Below are 22,122 nucleotides of genomic sequence, written 5' to 3' on the forward strand. Positions count from 1 at the left end.
CCTTCATCCCAATGTAGTGTCAATTTTTAAAAATAAAATGTACAAATATTGTTTCACAGTTTTTAACTTGACATGATTGGAAACACAACATCCAAGGACCAACATCTTCCTTCCAACTTGGGGAAGATACTGATTTGCTGGAGCAAAAGTGAGTGCTTTGTAGGACATCAACTTAAGGGAAGACAGGCATGAGAGTACAGCTATGCAGGCGGAGAGGAAAGCAGGTACCAGGGGGAAAAAATAGTGGATACAAAACTGCCTCATTAAACATTAGTAGCAGCCCCATGCACTACCTGGGCGTGTGAACAAGGACTGGAGTGGAGGCAGGAAAAGGGGAACGGCTGCCGTCTCGGAGCTGGGATCCTGCACCCCGTGTCACTGTCCTTCACTGTGACTACCTTTGGAAGTGCAGAGGGGTGCAGACGCCCCTCTCAGGGAGGCAGGTGTTCCCCTGGGAGGGGCTGGGGGGCTGAAAGTGAGGGTGAACAGAAGGCCTCACCTGTAGTAGTGGGCGCCCCACAGCCCCAGCAGCAGCAGCAGGACCAGCACCACCACGCAGACGGCCACCACCGTGATGCTCCGCTGCCGCCCGCGGCCCGCGTGGCGCAGCTCCCACCATTTCAGGTCCCGGTGCTGACAGCGCTCCCCGACGTAGCCCACGACACAGCTGTGACAACACACACACACACACACAGAGCGGTCAGCCGGAGCCCCGGGCAGAAACGCTTCTTCTTCAGGCCCGATATCCAGCTGCCTCTGCATTTCCAGGCTCAGCTTTTCGGACGCACATGGGAAATCCACGGGGGGTCAGCCTCCGCTCCACACGTCCATGCTGCGTGGACTTCCCCTTCGTCCCTTTGCCCTGGGATCGATGGGGGATTTCGCACACGGCCTCTCCCAGGCATCGCAGGGCATTGATTAAAGATCAGTTACTCTTAGGCGGAAATCCTGAGGCGCTGCCTTTAAGACCAACACAAAGCAACTTTGCCCTAAGAGCCAAGCGAGTTTTCGAGCAAATGTTTGGCCAGATCGAAATGCCATCTACATTCGGAGGCGGTGGCATGGGAAAGCAGAGGCCTTCGTTGGAGCCCAGGCCATACAAGAACGTGAGCCAGCAAGCACCGCCCCGTCTGTGGTCTGTGGAGGAAACATTTTCCTTTTCCATCCCCACAGGCCCAGAAGGAGAGCTCTCAGGGGCGTTTGCCTACTGTCTTCAAAGGGGAGAAACTAAATGGAGGGGTTGAATCAAACATTCAACCCTTCCCTGCCAGTTCGCCAGTGAAGCTTACTGGCATTAACCACCGGAGACTGGCTCGCTGAACCTCCGGAGGGAAGTACGTGAAACAATGCTGCCATCTACTGGGATTGAGCTTCCACAAACTGTGCGATCGTGCGAAGAATGGCAGTTCTATTTTTTGTTTTGCTTTGTTTTATTCTTCACGGGGGGCGTAAACTTAAAAAATAAACTTAAAAAATATTTTGTGATGCTCACTTGGTAGGAATGTCCTCCCTTGAGCCTGGGCCCGCTATCTATCTATTCATGCAGCCGCCTTATTCCAAAAGGACTCCACGGAATGAAAACAGAGAGAACTGATACCAGACCCCATGGTAGAAAGGGGCCGCATGGAAGAAACATTAGACAAAGCCCCAGAATATCCTGATGCTGCCCTAGTTCTACCTGGAGTTGGTCACAGGAGCTTTGGTGAGTCACTTTCAGAGATGGGAGGGAAAGGACCTAGCATTTGTTAAGCGCCTTATGTGTTTGACACTGTGCTGGACACTGTTGCTTCTTTTTGATGGCCTGTTCCCATTTTACAGATGAGGAAAGTGAGGCTCAAAATGGGGTTAAGTAATTTGGGCCAGGTCACTCAGCTAGTGAATGGCAGGTTTCATGCAAATGGTGGACTTCAGAGCCTATGTTAATCCTACTATACAAGCCACATGCACCTCTGAAAGCTACTCTAGAACTGGCCAGGCAAGAGACAGCAGGACTATGAAGTGATTCCAGGCTGTCCTGGCATCTGTTTTCGTTCTAGCTATCTTTGGTTATAGACATTAACTATCAAAGCCTAGCACACACTTTTAAACTGTTGGATATTAATGGGCCACACCTCGAGTTCTCTCAGAGATTTTTTAAAAAAATATTTGTATTGATTTTTTACAGAGAGGAAGGGAGAGGGATAGAGAGTTAGAAACATCGATGAGAGAGAGACATCGATCAGCTGCCTCCTGCACACCCCCTACCGGGGATGTGCCCGCAACCAAGGTACATGCCCTTGACCGGAATCGAACCTGGGACCCTTCAGTCCACAGGCCGTCGCTCCATCCACTGAGCCAAACCAGTCAGGGCCTCTCAGAGATTTTAAGGTCTCAAGGAATATACCAAGGATTATACATTTCACCGTATGGAGGCCATGACGGGCTGCAGTATCCGAGCCTCTCTGAGCCTAACAGCACCCAGAGCAGTGAGTCAGAATTTCACAAGTTCACCAGCGTGGGCTGCACATGGCTGGTTCTTTGGGTTATTGAATTCTTCTTTTAAACCAAACAAAAGAGTCCCTGGCCAACTAAGTTTCCATTTCTATGGTCAAATAATTTCAAGAAATTCTAGACTAAGTAAAGGCCAACCAAGCTTTTTCACACGTTGTGTGGGCGGATCTTGGTCTGAAGAAGACCTTCCTGGAAGGGTGTGGGTTGGTTCAAAGCCTAACCAGAATAAGGGAGGACCGTTTCTGAGCTCAGGAAGTTTGGAGTCTTCTGAGGATCTCCAGTCCCGGGATCCTTGGGGGAAGCTCCTGGCATGGAGACTTCAGTCCTCACATCCCTGCACCCTGGGCAGCCAGGGGTCCCTGTCGTCCACGCAAGGAAAGAGCGCCCTTTATAACCCTGCTCGCAGCGTTGGGAGCACTGTGTGGGATGCTGCTCATGAAGTGTATCTAATAAAAGTTGGACTAGAGCCCTAACCGGTTTGGCTCAGTGGATAGAGCATTGGCCTGCGGACTGAGGGTCCCAGGTTCGATTCCGGTCAAGGGCATGTACCTTCGTTGAGAGCACATCCCCGGTAGGGGGTATGCAGGAGGCAGTGCATCGATGTTTCTCTCTCATCGATGTTTCTAACTCTCTATCCCTCTCCCTTCCTCTCTGTAAAAAAAAAAATCAATAAAATATATTTTAAAAAAGTTGGACTAGAGGGCTCCCAAGAGATGTGCTATTATGGAATTTAAAACCTACAAGGTGATGTCACCAGGCAGGAAGAGGGAAGGGTTGAATGTTTGATTAAACCACAGTTTAATTAAATATAGAATTCAAAAACAAAGTTATGATCCAAATTAATGGGAACTCTTGTCATAGTTTCAATATTGATTTTGATGAAAGGCCCTCAAATATGAGTCTGATCTCCAGTTGGTCCTTTTGTAACAGCACATTTTAAAACATTATCATAGGAATGTGATATTTTCATCAAGATTTAATGGTAGGAAGAAAAGCAATGTGTTAGAGTTTATAAGCCATTTAATTAATTGGCACTACCACGTCCAGATGAACATATTAATTGCAATGCCTAACTCTTTCGTACAGTTCGTATTATCATAAAGTCTTTTATAAAAACAAAAAAAAGGACCTAATAAACTAGAACATTTGTTTTCATAATTTCATTATTTGGGATGATAAGAAACCACGAACAAGTAAAACAACTTGATTTTATTGTCAAAATCAAGAATAACTAACACTAGATTTATCTTAGGTTAGAAAATTACAGCATGCAAATATGAATATGTAAACAGATTTTTATTAGAATTGAGTCATTTTTGCTAATATTCATGAGCATTCTTATTATTTTTGTCAGGCTGAAATGACTTATAATGCAAGGCATCCACTTTGTCACAGAATGAATATAACTTAATCCTTCTAATAATTTAGACTATGTTTCTGCTGATTACCACTGATAAATAATAAAAGCCTTGCCTGGCCAGTGTTGCTCAGTGGTTGAGCATTGACCTATGAACCAGGAGGTCATGGTTCAATTCCCAGTCAGGGCACATGCCCGGGGTTTCGGGTTCGATCCCCAGTAGGGGGCGTGCAGGAAGCAGCCTATCAATAATTCTCTCTCATTGATGTTTCTATCTCTCTCTCCCTCTCCCTTCCTCTCTGAAATCAATTAAAAAAATTGTAAATAATAAAAGCCTTTAAACTTATAGCATCTATTCGTGAGAATCAGAATATTTTATCACTCCTTCCTCAGGCACAGAGAAAATTATCAGTGAGTCAAAAGTCTAGCATTAGGAGGCCTACTTATTTTTCAGAATCCATGGATTCCCTCATATTGCCTTCAAAACATGGAAATAACAAAAAGTAAAATTGAGGTGGAACTAGACATTGTGAGTGTCACTTTATGAAAGGCCCCACGGGAAGGTGTTCTGGGTGAGTGGGCAGGAGGGCCGCAGGGTTACAGGGCTGCAGGTGACACTGCCCACTGCGAAACCATCCTGGGGACAGAGAGGCAAGCAGCCATCGTGACTCCATCCAGCAGTTGCCATGAAACAACAGTGCAAACATCAACTATTAGGAAACTAAGTAGAAAAATGCCTATATTTCAGTTTTGAGAATGGAAGGCAAGAAGTCCAGTGTGAATATATACGACACTGTGTAACTTCAAAAACACACCGTGGACGCTCTCCATATATGTGGCCGAAAAGAAATCAACGCTGTAAGCCATTCTCTCACAAACCTAAGCTTTTCAACCAAAACGAGAAGTTTAATTCCCAGACTGTCCCGGTAGTAATATCAAGCTATTTAAGGAAAAGGGACAATCACCCAATTCCTTAAATGTATATTTAGCACAGGCAGCTGTGGGGGTGGACGGGGTGATATGCAGGGAGAATGCAACACACACACACAATGTATAGATGCAGGTTTATGTATGTTTCCCTGAGGAAAACCTAAGTATAGAAAATGCTCCTCACTACAAATGTTGTAAGTCAGCTGGAAGCTATGGGTTGCAGGGGCACCTCTCTGGGCCACCAGAAAGGCGGCTGCACTTACTTGCATGCGTAGCGGTCCACGGCTTCAATGTACATACACATGCCGCCGTGGAGGCAGTACCCGGCGTGGGACGGGGGGCATTCCGAGTAACCATTTCTCACAGAATGGCGCCCATCCTCCTTGAGATGAGAGGGTGGAGTCGAGTCTAGAAGAATCAAAGATTCTACTTTTATTTTCTGAAGCTAGCAGCATCCTTCAGGTACAAGTATCCACTTCCCATTACGAAAGACCTACATCCATCAGTGCCCGCTTTCGCTAACCAACAGAAACCCAAAGAGGATTTTCACTTTGAGGAAGAAAAGACAAAAAGCAAAAATAGCATTCAGTGTTTTGCACGAGCCCTTAGCGAGCCAGAGGCACCCCTGCAGCGAGAGTGGGCACACTCCTTCCCCAGGAACCACACTGAGCACCTCAGCATCAAGCTCCATAGCCTTGAACTGTCTGTGAGCATCAGCGACTCGTCTCCCTTTATTCTGTGCACCTGTTAGCAAGGTGTGTTCTAAGGTATCAGAAAAGCCTACAAGCTCCTGAGGATGTGACTGGATATAATTAAGTGCAGTAGGATGATTTGGTAGGTTGTTGTTGTTACTATTATTTTTTTTTCAAATATATTTTATTGATTTTTTACAGAGAAGAAGGGAGAGGAATAGAGAGTCAGAAACATCGATGAGAGAGAAACATCGATCAGCTGCCTCCTGCACACTCCCCACTGGGGCTGTGCCCGAAACCGAGGTACATGCCCTTGACCAGAATCGAACCTGGGAACCCTCAGTCCGCAGGCCGACGCTCTATCCACTGAATGAAACTGGTTAGGGCTATTATTATTATTATTATTATTATTATTATTATTATTATTGGTCTTGGAATGCTCAAAACGTTTTCTATATAAAATTAATGGTAGCAATTGCTCTTTCACTTTGCTTCACTCTAGCATTTGAATGTCAGGGGAAACCTGGATCAGTGTCAGGAGCTAGTTTCTGTGAACAATTTGTGAAACAGTGCCTTTTAGTGACAGTGGAACTACCAAAGCAACAATAGTTTCACTTTCCTAACAAGACTTTCTGCTGTTCGCCACGAAGAGGCCCATTCTTTCTTTAGGTTCAGTATTTTTTGACATAAAGCATATTGGAGGCAAATAAGAGAATGGTCAATCCTAAGACACCAAATGAATGAAGAGTCACTGATCTCATTATAAAAGCACATCTGTCATCCACAAACACACACATGTGAAATGACGACTAGCTCTAAGAGGGTCTCGCTGAACCACAGTATCTATTTATGGCTTATAAACCACCCACCCATCCATTACCCCTGCTGTCCTGGGAGTCTCAAAAAATTTCTCCCACGCAATGATTTCTTCTAAAAACTATTTCACTTTCGGGGGGAACCTCAGAGACAAGACTAGTCCCGTTGAGAGAAGAGAAATGCTACCACACATAGGAAATGCCAACGTGGTAAAGTCCTTTCCCTGAATGGTTCACTGGTCTTCAAAAGGAAGACATGAGGGTGTGTAGCTGACTCTGTAACTATTAGCAATCTTCCATACCTTTAAGGAGAGCAAACTATTTGAGAAAATAGTTTGTTAGAAAAAACAGACACCCAAGCAAGCCAGGACTTTCCTTTTTAGGATGCATTCTGCTTGCAGCATGGAGCTGGATAAACAGCTGTCGGGGTAACTAGTAAAGGGGACGAGTCTGATCTCGCCTCCCCCCCGACTCCCCCGAGCTCTGAGGCCAGCCCCCTGCTGGCGTGTGATGGTGAGAAGAGGCTGGATTATGGGGAGAGGGTTCAGGAAGCAGGAGTTGACTATTATGAACGTTTTTTTTAAAAAAATGAGAAAAAAGGAGCTGGAATTCTATCAGATCAATAAATACTAACTTTTTAAAGTAAAAATTTAAAATCCTTGAAAGTGACTCAAAATGCGAAAGGTCCAGACATCCTCCACAACCTGCCCAGCCCTGCGGTTCCCCCAGCAGCCCGAGAAACTGACACCACTAACCGGGGCATTCGCTGCAGTTAAAAAGAGCCACCTGTGTTGCCTCCTTCACTGAACTGTGAGTAATGAAGACGGATTTATCCCAGATGCTATCAAAATTAAAAAACAGACCATTGCGCATTCTCAAGCCCAGCGTCAACCTAATCGGGAAAACAAACTGGACAGCCTGGTGGAACCAAATGCTTTCTGGAATCTCAAATGCAAACACACTGGGGTACAGAATTTTCCTAATCGAGCTCCTCCCCTTGGATCTAGATAACCCACCAACCTACCGGGGCAAATCCGCTGGGGTTCAGACAGGCTGCTGGCACACAGGCAGGTGTAGTTTCCCTCTGTGTTTGTACAGGTGGAATTTTCCCCACAGGTGTGCACGCCCAGTTCACACTCGTCAATATCTGCCGGGAAAGGGGGAGTAGGGATAATGGGGTGTGGAGGAGAAAAGCAGGTCAGACAATGAGAAAACCCAACATTCGAGAAAGAGAGTATCTTCGAGTTTGATCGTGCGGCACGATCTCAGAGCTCTGCACGTTGTTAGATCCAAAATATTTCATCATGAACGTTGACGAGAGAGATGAGCAGGGTCGCTGGGCTGCAAGCGGTTCAGGGGAACTTCTACATAAGGCCGGCGTTTTCCTACTGCTTGGAGGGAAAGGGAACTTCCCAACACAGGTAGCTCAGTGGGAAAGCTGCAGATTGGGAAGTGATCCCTAGACAAGCATTTAGAAGGTTAGCTCACACCAAAGAAAACATTGCTGCCTTTTTAACATAAACATAAACTAAATCATCACTTTCTGTGCCAGCTACCCACCTTCTCCTTTCTCGGTTACCACCCTATCACGCAGGTCCCTCCTCTCTATAAGAGCCTGACTACATCCCCTGCATCCTGCCCTCTCTGCTCCACCCCCAAGCACCAGTGCCAGGCTAATCTTCCAGAACCACATCTCCCATCCCTGTACCACGTGATTCCAGTGCTGCCCGTGCCCCTGCTGCCTAGAGCTGCGCTGCCCAATATGGTAGCCATTACTGTAGGGGAGTGCAGGGCACCCGGACCACAGCCAGTCCATGTGCGTGTAAAACACACGCCAGATTCTGAAGATTTAATACCCAAATGAGAAAGAACGTAAAATTACCTTAATAATTTTTGTATTGATTATATATTAAAATGTTAATATAATCGCTTCTCAGCCTTTTGGCTAAGGTCAAGTGTAGTATCTGTTCTTATCAGTTTAAAATGTTAATATTTTGGGTATGTTGGAATAAATAAAATATATTTTAAATTAATCTCACCTGTTTATTTTTACTTTTCCTAATGTGGCTACTAGAAAATTTTAAATTATATATGTGACTGACATTATATTTCTATTGACAGTGCTGGTCTAGAGAAATAAAACCCCAATGACTAACCCTCAGATTCTCATCTTCCACAAATGTAACCCAATGCACCGGTTATCAACTGAATTGTATCCCCCAAAATTCACATATTGAATCCCTAACTCCCATGGTGACTATATTTGGAGAAAGGGCCTAAGGGAAGTAATTAAGGTTAAATGAGGTTGTAAGAATGGGGCCCTGATCCAATAGGATTGGTGTCATTATAAGAGGAAGAGACATCAGCTGTCTCTCTCCCCCCCCCCCTTGCTCCCCCACTCTCTGCATGAGCCACAGAGAAGTGTGTGTGTGTGTGTGTGTGTGTGTGTGTGTGCGCGCGCTGCAAGAAAGCAGCTTCTGTAAGCCAGGGAGAGTCCTCACCAAGAACCGAATGGGCTGGCACCTTGATCTGGGACATCTAGCCTCCAGAACTGTGAGAAAATAAATGTCTTGTTTAGGCCACCCAGTCTGCACAGCAGACAAGGACACTACCTTAACCAGCCTCGATTTCTGCTTTCTTTCACATACAACCTATAGGCAATGCTCAATGAGGCTACTTTCTACCCCTTCACGTTTCTGCCTAGTAAAAATTCATGCCTGAAAAATAATCCTTCCTCTATGAAGTCTTCCCCCAAACCTGCATCAGGTATTTCTCCCAGTTCTGAGCTTCCACTGCAGTTTTCACTTCTCTTATGATGCTTGCCTTTCTTCACCACTCATCACAGCTGTATTTCTCTTAGATCATTCTCCTTGAAAGCAAGGACTGCCTTTATCACCTTGGTATTCCCTCCAGTTCCTAGTGCTGTGCCGCTGTACTAATAGAGGCCCATTAAATATCTGTCCCATAGAATCACGATCCAGAAGGGCTCAAATTGAGCCTTTTTATTTATATATATATATTGTATTGATTTTTTACAGAGAGGAAGGGAGAAGGATAGAGAGTTAAGAAACATCCATGAGAGAGAAACATCAATCAGCTGCCTCCTGCACAGCCTCTACTGGGGATGTGCCCACAACCAAGGTACATGCCCTTGACCAGAACTGAACTTGGGACCCGTCAGTCTGCAGGCCGTTGCTCTATCCACTGAGCCAAACCAGTTAGGGCTCAAATTGAGTCTTTTTAAAAACTGACTTCCTGTTACTATTTCTATGAGTTATCACCCTGAGATTGAAAGAGCTTTTGAAAGAAGCAAAGACAAAGATAGACTTTTGGCCAAGAAGCACAGCTACTCTTTACAATAAGAATAACAACTGTTGAAAAAAACCCAAGATGGTGGCATAGGTAAACATCGGAGTTTGCTGCCTCGAACAACCACTTCAAAAATACAACTAAAAGACAGAACGGACATCATCCAGAACCACACGAAGGCTGGCTGAGTGGAAATTCTACAACTAGAAGGAAAGAGAAAAGCATACCGAGACTCAGAGGAGGCGCAGTGCGGAAGTAAAATACTAAGGTACAGAGGCACACACGGAGCGGACTGGCGGCTGAGGGCGCGGTTGTCGTTTTCAATAGGGAGGGAGTCTCAGGCTCTGAGCTCCAGTTCCGGGTGAGTCTCTGGGGACCCAGACTCATACGGGAGAAGCGGAACTGTCTAGCATCGGTCGGAACTCAAGGGCAGCTTTCTGTCGGAGGGGCTTGCAGCGATTGCAGAGACACTGAGAAGCTGGGCCTCTGAGAGCAGCCATAACTGCTCGCTCCGCCCTGTTTATCCCGTGGGACCTGCCCCGCCCAAGCCCTGCAGGGAGGCTTTTGCTGGATAGCCTAAGGCAGAGGCTAGATTAGCACTTCCCTAGAGATCCAGGAGCCAGTGTACCCAGAGGTCAGAGTGGAACCATCCAGTTTGAAGCTCCATGGAACCATAAAGGACACACTCAGGGGGCAGACTCAGTGAGCACCAAAGCCCCATTGAAGCAAGTCTTGCCCGGGAGGGGTGTCTCCAGCACAAAGTTCTCCCACTGCAGACACAGCTGATTCTCACAGCCAATTGGCCTGGAGGTCAATTCCTCCCAGTGATACCTACAACAATCGAGCCTTAACTACAACAAGACTGTGCACAAAGCCTACAAGGGGGTGCACCAAGAGTATCCTCCTCAGGTAATTGGGGAGGCTGAACCACTGGGCCCTAGAGGACACTTAGCACAGAAAACCACTTTATCAACACAGGGAAGCATAAAAAATGCAGAGACAAAGAAAAAGGACACAAATGACAGAAATGGAGGAAAGCAAACTACTGGATATAGAGTTCAAAACCACACTTTTAGGTTTTTCAAGAATTTTCTAGAAACTGCCGATTAACTTAATGAGACCTACAAGAAATCTAATGAGACCCTCGAGGTTGTGATAAAGGACCAACTAGAAATTAAGCATACACTGACTGAAATAAAGAATATTATAGACTCCCAACAGCAGACCAGAGGATCGCAAGAATAAAGTCAACGATTTGAAATACAGAGAAGCAAAAAACACCCAACCGGAAAAGCAAAATGAAAAAGTAATCTAAAAATACGAAGATAGTGTAAGGAGCCTCTGGGACAGCTTCAAGCATACCAACATCAGAATTATAGGGGTGCCAGAAGAAGAGAGAGAGCAAGATATTGAAAACCTCTTTGAAGAAATAATGACAGAAAACTTCCCCTACCTGGTGAAAGAAATAGACTTACAAGTCCAGGAAGTGCAGAGAACCCCAAACAAAAGGAATCCAAAGGGGACCACACCAAGACACATCATAATTAAAATGCCAAGAGCAGAAGACAAAGAGAGAATCTTAAAAGCAGCAAGAGAAAGAAAGTCAGTTACCTACAAGGGAGTACCCATACACCTGTCAGCTGACTTCTCAACAGAAACTTTGCAGGCCAGAAGGGAGTGGCACGAAATATTCAAAGTGATGAATGCCAAGAACCTACAACCAAGATTACTTTATCCAGCAAAGCTATCATTCAGAATTGAAGGTCAGATAAAGAGCTTCAAGATAAGAAAAAGCTAAAGGAGGTCATCACCACCAAACCAGTATTATATGAAATGCTGAAAGGTATCCTTTAAGAAGAGGAAGAAGAAGAAAAAGGTAAAGATACAAATTATGAACAACAAATACACATCTATCAACAAGTGAATCTGAAAATCAAGTGAATAAATAATCTGATGAACAGAATGAACTGTGATTATAATAGAATCAGGGGCATAGAAAGGGAGTGGACTGACTATTCTTGTGGGGGGGGAAGGGGTGAGGGGGATGCGGGAAGAGACTGGACAAAAATCGTGCACCTATGGATGAGGACAGTGGGTGGGGAGTGAGGGAGGAGGGTGGGGTGGGAACTGGGTGGAGGGGAGTTATGGGGGGAAAAAAGAGGAACAAATGTAATAATCTTAACAATAAAGATTTAATAAAAAAAAGTAACAACTCTTTTATATAGCACTGTATCTCTATCTCTATCTCTATCTCTATCTCTATCTCTATCTCTATCTATATCTATATCTATATCTACATATCTCTATATCTATAGAGGAAGGGAAGGAGGAGATGGAAGATGAGAGGGAGAGGGAAAGGGTAGGAGCCAGCTCACTGCTTCTATGGGGCAGGCTGGGCCCTTCCTTTCTCTTCAAAGTAAATTAAATATACAGCCTGCTTGTCTAAATTATCTATGAGCCAGCTTAATTAGAGCAGTGACATTTTCCTGACTGACAGCCAAATATGTGCTCAAAATAGCACTTACAGATGTCTGTGAACTCCACAAAACTAATCTGCTAAAGGCCTGATTGAAATCAGCCAGATCCTGGAAGCTGAATGATATTTCATCTTTAATCTCAACATATAGGAGAAAGCAGGACTATTTTAGTTTCTTACCAGGGTATCTGCCCCTCGCTGTAAAAAGATTTTTATGTTTTCAGCAGGAAAATAAAACACTCAGAGACATTTTGAAGCCCTATACAACCTTAGACACCCACTTCACTGGGTTCGAGGGCTGCAGGCAGGCCTTCACTTGCACGGTGATGCTTCGCTTCTGACACTTGGCATGGGACAGGGCAGCCACTGTGGAACTCCCCTCCAACAAGCCACACCCAGACGTTGGCAGAGGATGGTGGTTATGAAAGAGGTTTAATCGTTCATTATTTGTGTCTAAATGCCAGTGGCCTGAGTCTTTCATCTATTATCAAGAGCCACCGAAGAGCCCTTTTCACAGAACCACACCTCTTTTCCTACACACACACACACACACACACACACTAAAACCTATATCTGCAGTTCACAGCTGTTCCATTGCCAAATTTGGTGACAAAGAAAATGTTCAATTCCACCCAGGATGGCTCAAGGAATAGAGTATTATTATTTTTTATAATATTTTGATTGCTTTTTTTTTTCTTTAGAGAGAGAGAGGAAGGGAGAGGGAGAGAGAAAGAGAAACATTGATGTGAGAATAGAACATCAATCATCTGCCTCCTGCATGCCCCATACTGAGACTGAACCCACAATGTGAGCACATGCACCCCCTACCAGAATTGAACCAGCAACCCCTCAGGGCACTGGATGACACCGAACCAAGCCACACTGGCCGGGGATCAAGGTATGCAGTATTGAAGAGGCCCTGGCGTCACTCGAAACCAGACAAAAGAACTAGAAAGGCAGAGGGGTGAATGCCTCTGCTGGGTGCTGTCGCTGACTAGTGCAAGAACAGTACACGGGCACAGGCTTGACTATGCACCAAGAACTGAAAGATGTCCGTTTGAACAGGCCACACAACTCCTTTTAGTCTTAACATGTACATCACCCAGTTATATCCTGCCTTTTCTTGGTCCACCACACCCAGAGCATTCCATGATTCTCCAAGCCTGCCTCCGCCCACCCACCTGAGCACACAAACTCTTACCAAGACAGTGAGTCCCATTTCCTCGGTAGCCTTCTGAGCACGTGCAAACATAGCTGCCTTCTGTATTGATGCACTTGGAGGAGGGGTGCGGGCAAACTGTGATACCCATCTCACATTCATCCATATCTGTGGGCAAATGATGAACTAATGAAACAAATAGGCCTTTCTAGGTTAAATGAGGATACGAGGAAAGAATAAGTATAATCTTAAATATGATCATTCAGTTGTTTACAGAGACTGCAAATGCAATGCAAACCCAGAAAGCTCATGTCTCAGTCGATTTTTACAGATCCCTCACATGTCTGATTAGCTACATATGTGTAAGTAAGTCACTTTGTGCCAGAGTTTCAGGCCATAAGGACTGAAACTTTTTACAGTAATCGCTAACTTAATAATTTTGAGGCAATCAATGTAAAATAGAAGCCGATTCATCACAGTCTATTTATTAAATTAAAACATATGACCTAAGCTTTTGGAGGAAAAAAGGCTGTGTTTTTATTGCAATTGTTGGTTTTATAAATTTGACTTGAACTCAAATTCATACTTCTGAACTAATTATAAATTCTTCTCCTTAATGTCAACTCCATATATAATGTAATTTTAACATAAACTCAATGTAATGTAACAACATACTATGTTTCATAATACTATACATGCCACCCATTATCCTTTTTGTTGTTGTTGTTAGCTAAACTATTACATATGTCTCCTCCCCCCCACCACCACCACTCCCACCCCCGAGGGCAAGCCCATTATCTTTTTAGCTAATACCAAATAATTTATTCAATCCTGCTGATTACATAAGTCCTTCAGGAGATTTTTGAACCCATTTGATCTGAAAGAATGTTTCTGGTTCACTATTTTCCGCAGGTACGTACATTGACCTTCACTCTTACCAGAACATACTTTTCCATCTCCAGCAAATCCTCTCAAACACTGGCACGTGGCAACCTCTTCCTCTGAGACGCACCGAGAGTGTGGGCCACATCCCACGGGACTACAGTCATCTTCATCTGAAAAGAGCGAGAATCCCATCAGATTATTTCCATACCTCAGAGGTGACAATGGGCTTTCATGTTCTGGGTTCTACTGAACACTCCAGTGTGCCCTTTTCCAAGTTCTGGAACAGGTTATTCTCCAAATAGAAACACTGCTGACCTGGAAGTTATATCCATCTTAAAGGGCTCACACGCCATATGTTCTCATTTACATGCTCTCAACAAATCTTTAGTCCTAAAGAACTGTTTGGTGTTCAAACAGCCCTGCATGAACTTATTTACAATTTTTAAAAGCATTTAAAATTTGAATTATAACATTTCTAGGAGTAAATGGACTCAAGTTTCAGAAGGTTTATAGCTTATTTGAGAATTCCCAACCATAATGACATACAAAAGAGGTCAATGTGTTCTTATCCCTCAAAGACACACAGTGTAATATATAGCAAGTATCTCTGTGTACTAACATGGCAAAGAGATTCAATCATAAAGATTTAGTGTTGATTTACTAAAATTACATTTCATATATAATAGAATATGTATGTTTATTATCAAGATTTATGCAGAGACTTGCAAACCTCAAGGCACTTTTACAAAGTCATGAACCATATAAACTAAATGCTGTAAATGGATCATTTCATTTCATACTCCATTAAATGCAAATGCCCCAGGGGACAGAGTTGCATGCTGAGCCATAAACATGAGCAAGACTCCCCTACCCCCCTGCCCTTTAACTACTATATAATCACTCTCCAAATGCCTCCTCCCTTTTGGAGTTGGGGGGATCTGACATCCCACAGTAGGATATAAACTGTCATCTGTCTATTCACTAGTAAGTTTGCTCATCTGAATATAGAAGAGGTCAAACGTGCCCATAAATTTAAAGAAAGTTAAATGATCAAAGTAGGATTTGATGCCATGTGAACGCAGACTTGGGTAATTGTGTTTGATTTGCTTAGCTATTTCAGTAAGATTTCTCTTGTGGGAAAACATACCTTTCAGGCTTGCCTGGTAATGTGTCACTTCTGACTCTTAAAGATGGATAACTTCAGACTAAATCAATTACCTATTTGATTCGGCATTTACCTGGAGGACTAGCTTCCAAATCACAAGGCTGTTCAGAGTGTGTGGTGGACAGTATTCAATTACTCAAGACATTTTAAATCACTTGCACAATTATCTTAAATTAGAATCTGATTCAGGATTTATTTCGTAACTTGCAAACCCTACGGTTGCTTTGCACAATAAAAAGCAATGGATGTGCAATTGTGGGAGGGATGGGCTACCGCCAAAGTTCTTTCTACCATAAACTAGATCTGGAAAGAAGGAATGCCTGGGCTTTGCAATCCCCTTCTCTAAAATACAAGTGACAATTTCTGTCCAGTCTACTTTACATGATTGTTGAATGTCCTTGGAGAAAAAGTGATCTTTAAAACTCCTTTGAAAATTATAAAATATTATGCATATCTAAATAAGGATGATAAGGAAGAAGCATGCTGTGACAACCTGAATCACAATTTGCCTTATCACACTAGAGAAGATTCTGGGGCCTGTTGGTAAAATTAATAATTTCATTCAAAAGTACCTAATGCATACCGGATCCTAATGAGAGCCAAAAATACAGTGGTGGGGAATATAGACAAGGACTCTGCTTTCTTATATAATTAACTAGAGGCCCAGTGCACAAAATCGCAATCCAGAACCACTGGCTCCTAACCACGCACCTGCCTGCCTGCCTGAGGCCCCTAACTGCTCCCCTGCCAGCCTGATCCCCCTAACTGCTCTCCCCTCTGGCCTATTCTCCCTAGCTGCCTAACTGCTCTCCCTTGTCAACTTGATTCCCCTAACTGCTCTCCCCTGCTGCCCTGATTACCCTAACTGCCTATCTTCTCTCCTAGCCTGATCCCCCTAACTGCCTATCTGCACTCCCTTCCTCTCCACGCCCTGCGGACCCCAGCGCAGGTGTGCGAAGAGGTCTCCACCGCAGCCCTGCCCCTGCCCTGATTGGTCATTATGTGATGGCATCCCAACCAATTTGCATATTCCTCTATTATTAGTATAGATTATTTAAGTACAGGTATGGTAAGCACTCTTCATAAAATAATCCCTAATTCTAAGAGAACTGAAGTGGCTCACCTGGATCAGGAGACTAGGAAAGACTTTCTGAGCAAGGGCATATAAAGCTGAGGTCTGGCCGGGCCAGCATGACTCAGTGGTTGAGCCAAGAGGTCCCAGTTCAACTCCCAGTTAGGGCACATGCCTGGGTTGCAGGCTTGATTACCAGTGTGGGGCATGCAGGAGGCAGCCAATCAATGATTCTCTCTCATCATTGATGTTTCTATCTCTCTCTCCCTCTCCTTTCCTCTCTGAAAACAATAAAAAAATTAAAAATAAATACATTTTTTTAAAAAGCTGAGGTCTGAAGGATTTGCAGGACTTGGAAGGATTAGAAAGAGCACCGTGGGCCAAGAACACAGCACCTGCATGCTACCAGTAAGACCAGGGTAACTGAAGCAGGTCACAGAAAGCCGAGGACAGAAGGGCACACATCTTGGTTGGTGAAGCATGTAAGGATTAGTTTATCTAAGGGCCCAATAGGCCACATTATGAATTTTAAACTTTATTCATGAACTAGAATCATTCATAATTTTAGTAGATTTGACAATGAAATTTTTATGATTGAGTTTCTTTGTCATATTATACACAGATCAACTGGCTACAAATCAATGCGTGTCTTTGGGGAATAAAAATATATTGACCTAAAATCCAACATAGAGTTTTCAAGCTCTTTTTAGTATAGACACTTTTACAAAATGAAATCTCACTCATAAATAAGACCCCGTAGCCTAACACAGGTAGAACTACAATTTTATAAGCAAAGACAAAATAGAACACAATCCAAGTATGAAAAGATTAGGTCATTTTAACCAAGACAATCAATTCCATCTATTCTACACAAGGCACAGTATGTCTCCAGATGAGAGCCAAACACAGCCTATGATATATACATTCCAAATATTTGGCCATTTCATCACTCTTCCATTTCAACCCATGTGCCTAAATTACTGTCATTTATCTTGATCTTTAAGTCCCCCAATCATTAGTCTTTCAAAATATACTCTATGAACCTCTAGGGATCCCAAGTGACTTTGAAAGTTTCTCTATACTGTTCATATTTATATTGTTTTATTCCATCACATTGTTTGTCTCCACATCAGACCATATCTTGGAGACTGGGGCTATATTTATCTCATCATGGCAACCAGCACTTAGCATGATGTGTGACAAATAAATAGTTATTAAATGAATAATATTCCTAATACGACAATGTTTTCCAGTTCTCACTTTCTTGACATGAATTAATTATTTGGTCATAATTTTTTAAAATCTTTGGTCAAGTCACTAACTTCATATTTCTTAGTCTCAGTTTTTATATCTGTAAGATGATGTGCTGTGGTAAGTATCAAATTGGAGGATAAAGTGCCTGGTAAACTCTAAAGCTCCTTATAAATTATCATTGCTAAAAATATCCGCCTCTTTGTATTCTATTAAAAAATCACACTGATAAGTTCTTATGAGGAGGGATAAGACTTATACATTAACAAATTAGTCTGTAGATCATAAAAGTTGGACGAGCACTTTGTTAAGTGTAATGTCCTACTGTGGAGTTTCCAAACATATTTTAAGTCACAGACACTGTTAAAATCTTACTCAGCTGCACTGATTGAAGGGCAGAGACCTAGACTGAGAAGGTGTGGGGTTTGCAGAAGACCTAGGGCTGAGCTAAATCCAATTTGAAAACCACCGGTCTCATGAATGAATACAGAATATAAAAGAATTATGTTCCCTAAAGTTGTTAAATACTGAACAAATAACTTAGCAATTTGGTGATAAATGTGCCATATAGAAGGAAAATTCTAACAGTTGCTATTTGTGGACTTCCTGGAGCAGCTGAAGCAAATGGCCTATATTTTCTTATCAATTACTATCTACTTTCACACGAATGGAAGTACAGCTAGATAGGCCAAATATCAAAAATACAAGGTGTGGGGGATACACTCAAATCTGTTCTGTCTTATTTTTCACCCTTGTTTCCAAGTTAGATTTCTTCCAAGAAGGTTCAGTGCAGAGTCTCAATGAATAAAGTTCATGTCCAGTCTAATACGGGGCCATCTTCCTCCAGCACATGGTTCAGAAGAGAAGTTCCAAAGTTGGAGTCCAAAGTTGGGCTTCACTAATTTTGTGTAGATGTAGCCAACATTAAGTTAGAGGATAATTCAGAATTTTAATTGGTAGGATGGAAATTGTTGGGACCAAAGCTGTACTGGAGGATTTATTATTCATACCTGACACCATGATTTCAGCCACCAGCATATGCTGAGTTTCTGTATTGTTATCTTCAAATCCTCGACTGCTGGATAAGATGCCTGATGGCATTACTTGATTACTTAGATCTGCGTTGCTACCTATTGAAAGTCAACAGATACAATTAATTTATCTTTTATGATTCAAAAAATGTTGTATTTAATTTATTTTTATGGCTCTTTTTTGGGTGTGAATTCAGATTCATTCTTACAGTAAGAGCATTCAAGGAAACTATCAGGGTCTTGGTGATTTAGAAAACCTCACCTGCTATACCACACCATCCCAGCTTTACTCCATGCAACTGATGGTTGAGGAAAGGGAGGCAGTGGGGGTGAAAGACAGGACATTTTTAGGTATTGGCAAAAAAACAATAAGAGTGAAATACTACAATCCTTATAAATATACTCAGCCCATAATCATAGACTGTCATTACAAGGGAAAATTAGAGGTCTGATCTCCCCAACCTGACTTCCATATGCACTCCTCCTTTAGACTGTTTCAAGACTTATTTTTGCCTGATTTTTTATTTAAAAATGTGGAGGAGCATAAATAAGCCATAATTTAATATAGGCATAGGACCTATACAACCTCTAAGACATGGAAAAATTGGATTCCCTAAAACATCAAATACTCTCTCTAAGTATGGTGCATGGATCCCTGAGGTTCCATTGCATGGAGTCTACAAGGTCAAGCTATTTTTATAAAAGGCAAATAACATTGATGTTTTTTGTCTTTTTTCACTGTATCTACATTGATACTGATGGGCAAAAGTAATGATGGGTGGAATTCAGTGCCTTAGCATGAATCAAGGCCATGGCATCAAACTCTACTAGTGCTCATGTTCTTCACTGCCACATACACTCACACACACACTCACACACACACACACACACACACACACGCATACATTTCACTTTCACTTAAGAAGATCCATGATAAAGAGTAAGAATGATTAATTTTTAAACATCTCGACCATGGAACATTTGGCTCTTTGATATTCTGTATAATAAAATGGAAAGTACACATAAAACACTCTGTTATCTGTGAAAATACTGAATTATGATGGTTGTCTGAAGGAAAATCACTTGTATGTTCTTTGAGTTACAAGTTGAAACTAGCCTCTTTTTTCACTGAGCATAACTTTCACTCAAAAGAATGACTGATAAACTATGTTATTAACACTTAAAGGTTTGGCAAGCGTTTTTTGAGAAATGAGTGAAGTGAGCCTGCCACTTCAAGGGAAACAACTCACAGTACTTGTTGCCAATAATAAAATTTGAGCTTTCAAGTGAAAAGTAGAATTATAGAAAATGTTTTCATCTACCATGAGCTTGACAAAAATCTCGATACTCAAAGACTTTTCTGATGAGTTCGAAGATAATAATAAATTAATGTGATTTCTGTATATTAATGTGACAATTGGAAGACCTGCATAACTCAACCATATTTTCAAATGACCAAAACATGATGCTAATAAACCATGCAAGGTAAAATAGAGCCACTCAAAGCACAAAATAGACCCCTGGATTTTAATGTGTCAGAAGGCAAAAAAGTTCATTGATATGGTTTCAGATTCCACATTGCAACTAAACTCTAAGAAACTACCAACTGTATAGTTCCAACATAGTATCAAATAAAAAATACAAAAAAGGGCATCTGAGAAAGCTAAGTATTCCCCCTTTTCTAACTCTATGTCTCTGTAAGACCAAATTTTCTTCATGTGCTTTAACCAAAACAACACAGTAGCAAATTTAACCTATAAGCAGATATGAGAATCCAGCTGCCCTCCACTAAATCAGATATTAAAGATATAAAGGAAAACCAATGCCATTCTTCTTACTGCATATTTTTGTTTGGAAAAATATAATTATTTCAGCTCAGCTGGTGTGGATCAGTGGTTGAGTGCTGACTTATGAACCAGGAAGTCACAGTTTGATTCCCGATCAGGGCACATGCCTGGATTACAGGCTCAATCTCCAGTTGGGGGCATGCAGGAGGTAGCCAATCAATGATTCTCTCTCATCATTGATATCTCTATCTCTCTCTCCCTCTCCCTTCCTCTATATATTAATTTTATATAATTATAAAAAGTATATAATTATTTCATTTATTTCCTTAAATTATGTTATGTTCATATATAATGGAGTATTAGTATAATTTTAATATAAATATTTTTAGAATATTTTAGTTTTAATTTCTAATATAAATATGGATAGATATAACTTACATAAACAAAAACTCTTTGCAGTTCTCAGTTATTTTTAAGAATGTAAAGGACACTTGAAACTAAAAATATTGAGAACTGTTGTCCTAAGACAACAATGAATAGAAAGTTCTGAAAATCCAAAATATCTAATTCTAGTTCATGGATAGATTGATCCATTTATTTGCTGTCAATCTGTCATCTACCTTACACCATGCCTATTAGATGAATACAAAAATTTTTTAAAAAATATTTTAAATAAAAGGTAAATTCTCTTTGGTACAAAGATATCAAGAGATATATCCAAATATACCAAAATTGCTTAGATGTACAGTCAAGAAAAGGAAGTCAGAACTACTGACACATCACACTGGACCCACTCTTCCTCTTCCTCAAAGTCATAGTTAGTTTTTAAAACTGTGATCACAGCTTTCTCAGGTTGGATTCCTCATACTTGCTTGAGGAAATATTATCCATTAGAAAAGACTTTGACTTCTATCTTAACACCAATCACATGGCAGGGGGGTTGTATATGACCACCTCCAACAGTGAGGCCATAAAACTTCTAAACAAAATATCTCTGAACATTAATTGAGGTGGTAAAATACTGACATTTATTTCTAAACTTGGGCTACTCCACCATAAAGAGGGGGTTGGAGGATTGGGCTTTGAATATTTTCTTTTGTTCACTAAGTTTACAACAAAAGGAGAACAATTCAATTTAGTCTTTAATAAGAAGCCCAGACTCATCAGAGGAAGAAAAACAAAAAACAAAAAAACACTTGGCCTCCCTGAAAGCAGAGGGGCTTTTAATTATACAAAATATTAAAACTCAGCAAAAGCATAGGGTTTTCTTCATGTGCTGTATGAAGAAACTGTATAGAACTGTATCCCTGAGCCAAGGTAGGATGATTTAGCACATAATTTATTACATTACCTGCCGGTATCTGATGAACATTTACAGCCAGACACTTCTTCCCACCTGGGGCTTTCACAAAACCTTCACGACATGAACACCGAGCAATTCCAAACTTCTCTTTGCAAATATGTTCACAGCCTCCATTTTGGAATAAGCAGGGATCCGCTCCTAGCAGGGGAAAGAGCTGCATTCACAGATGGGCTTGGAGATCAAAAGGGCACATTGATACAAATCACAGTGTACAGTTCAGCGGGAGAGAAACTCGGTGTCTCTAAATGGAGCCTGTAGCAAGGGCTATTTCAGAGGCACTCCTATAAGGAGCTCAGTTTAGCTCAAAATGTTATTACCTTATGAGTTAATTTATTGAGGA

The 22,122-nt window shown here is 42.1% G+C and overlaps 1 protein-coding gene and 1 pseudogene across 1 annotated transcript in view; one reads left to right on the plus strand and one right to left on the minus strand.

Annotated features, from left to right (window-relative positions):
- The window catches only part of EGF (epidermal growth factor), an 89,120-nt gene that overhangs the window by 10,157 nt on the left and 56,841 nt on the right, over window positions 1–22,122 (minus strand). The window contains exons 15-21 of the mRNA XM_036343242.1: window positions 21,771–21,920; window positions 18,612–18,731; window positions 14,167–14,283; window positions 13,271–13,396; window positions 7,309–7,431; window positions 5,041–5,185; window positions 500–667 (exon numbers count right to left, since the gene is read on the minus strand). Coding sequence (XP_036199135.1) covers window positions 500–667; window positions 5,041–5,185; window positions 7,309–7,431; window positions 13,271–13,396; window positions 14,167–14,283; window positions 18,612–18,731; window positions 21,771–21,920 — 949 coding nt within the window. The remainder of the gene's footprint in view (window positions 1–499; window positions 668–5,040; window positions 5,186–7,308; window positions 7,432–13,270; window positions 13,397–14,166; window positions 14,284–18,611; window positions 18,732–21,770; window positions 21,921–22,122) is intronic.
- On the plus strand, window positions 8,210–8,328 carry LOC118660891 (annotated as a pseudogene).

This window comes from Myotis myotis, unplaced genomic scaffold (assembly GCF_014108235.1).
Source record: "Myotis myotis isolate mMyoMyo1 unplaced genomic scaffold, mMyoMyo1.p scaffold_m19_p_1, whole genome shotgun sequence".
NCBI classification, from domain to species: Eukaryota; Metazoa; Chordata; class Mammalia; order Chiroptera; family Vespertilionidae; genus Myotis; species Myotis myotis.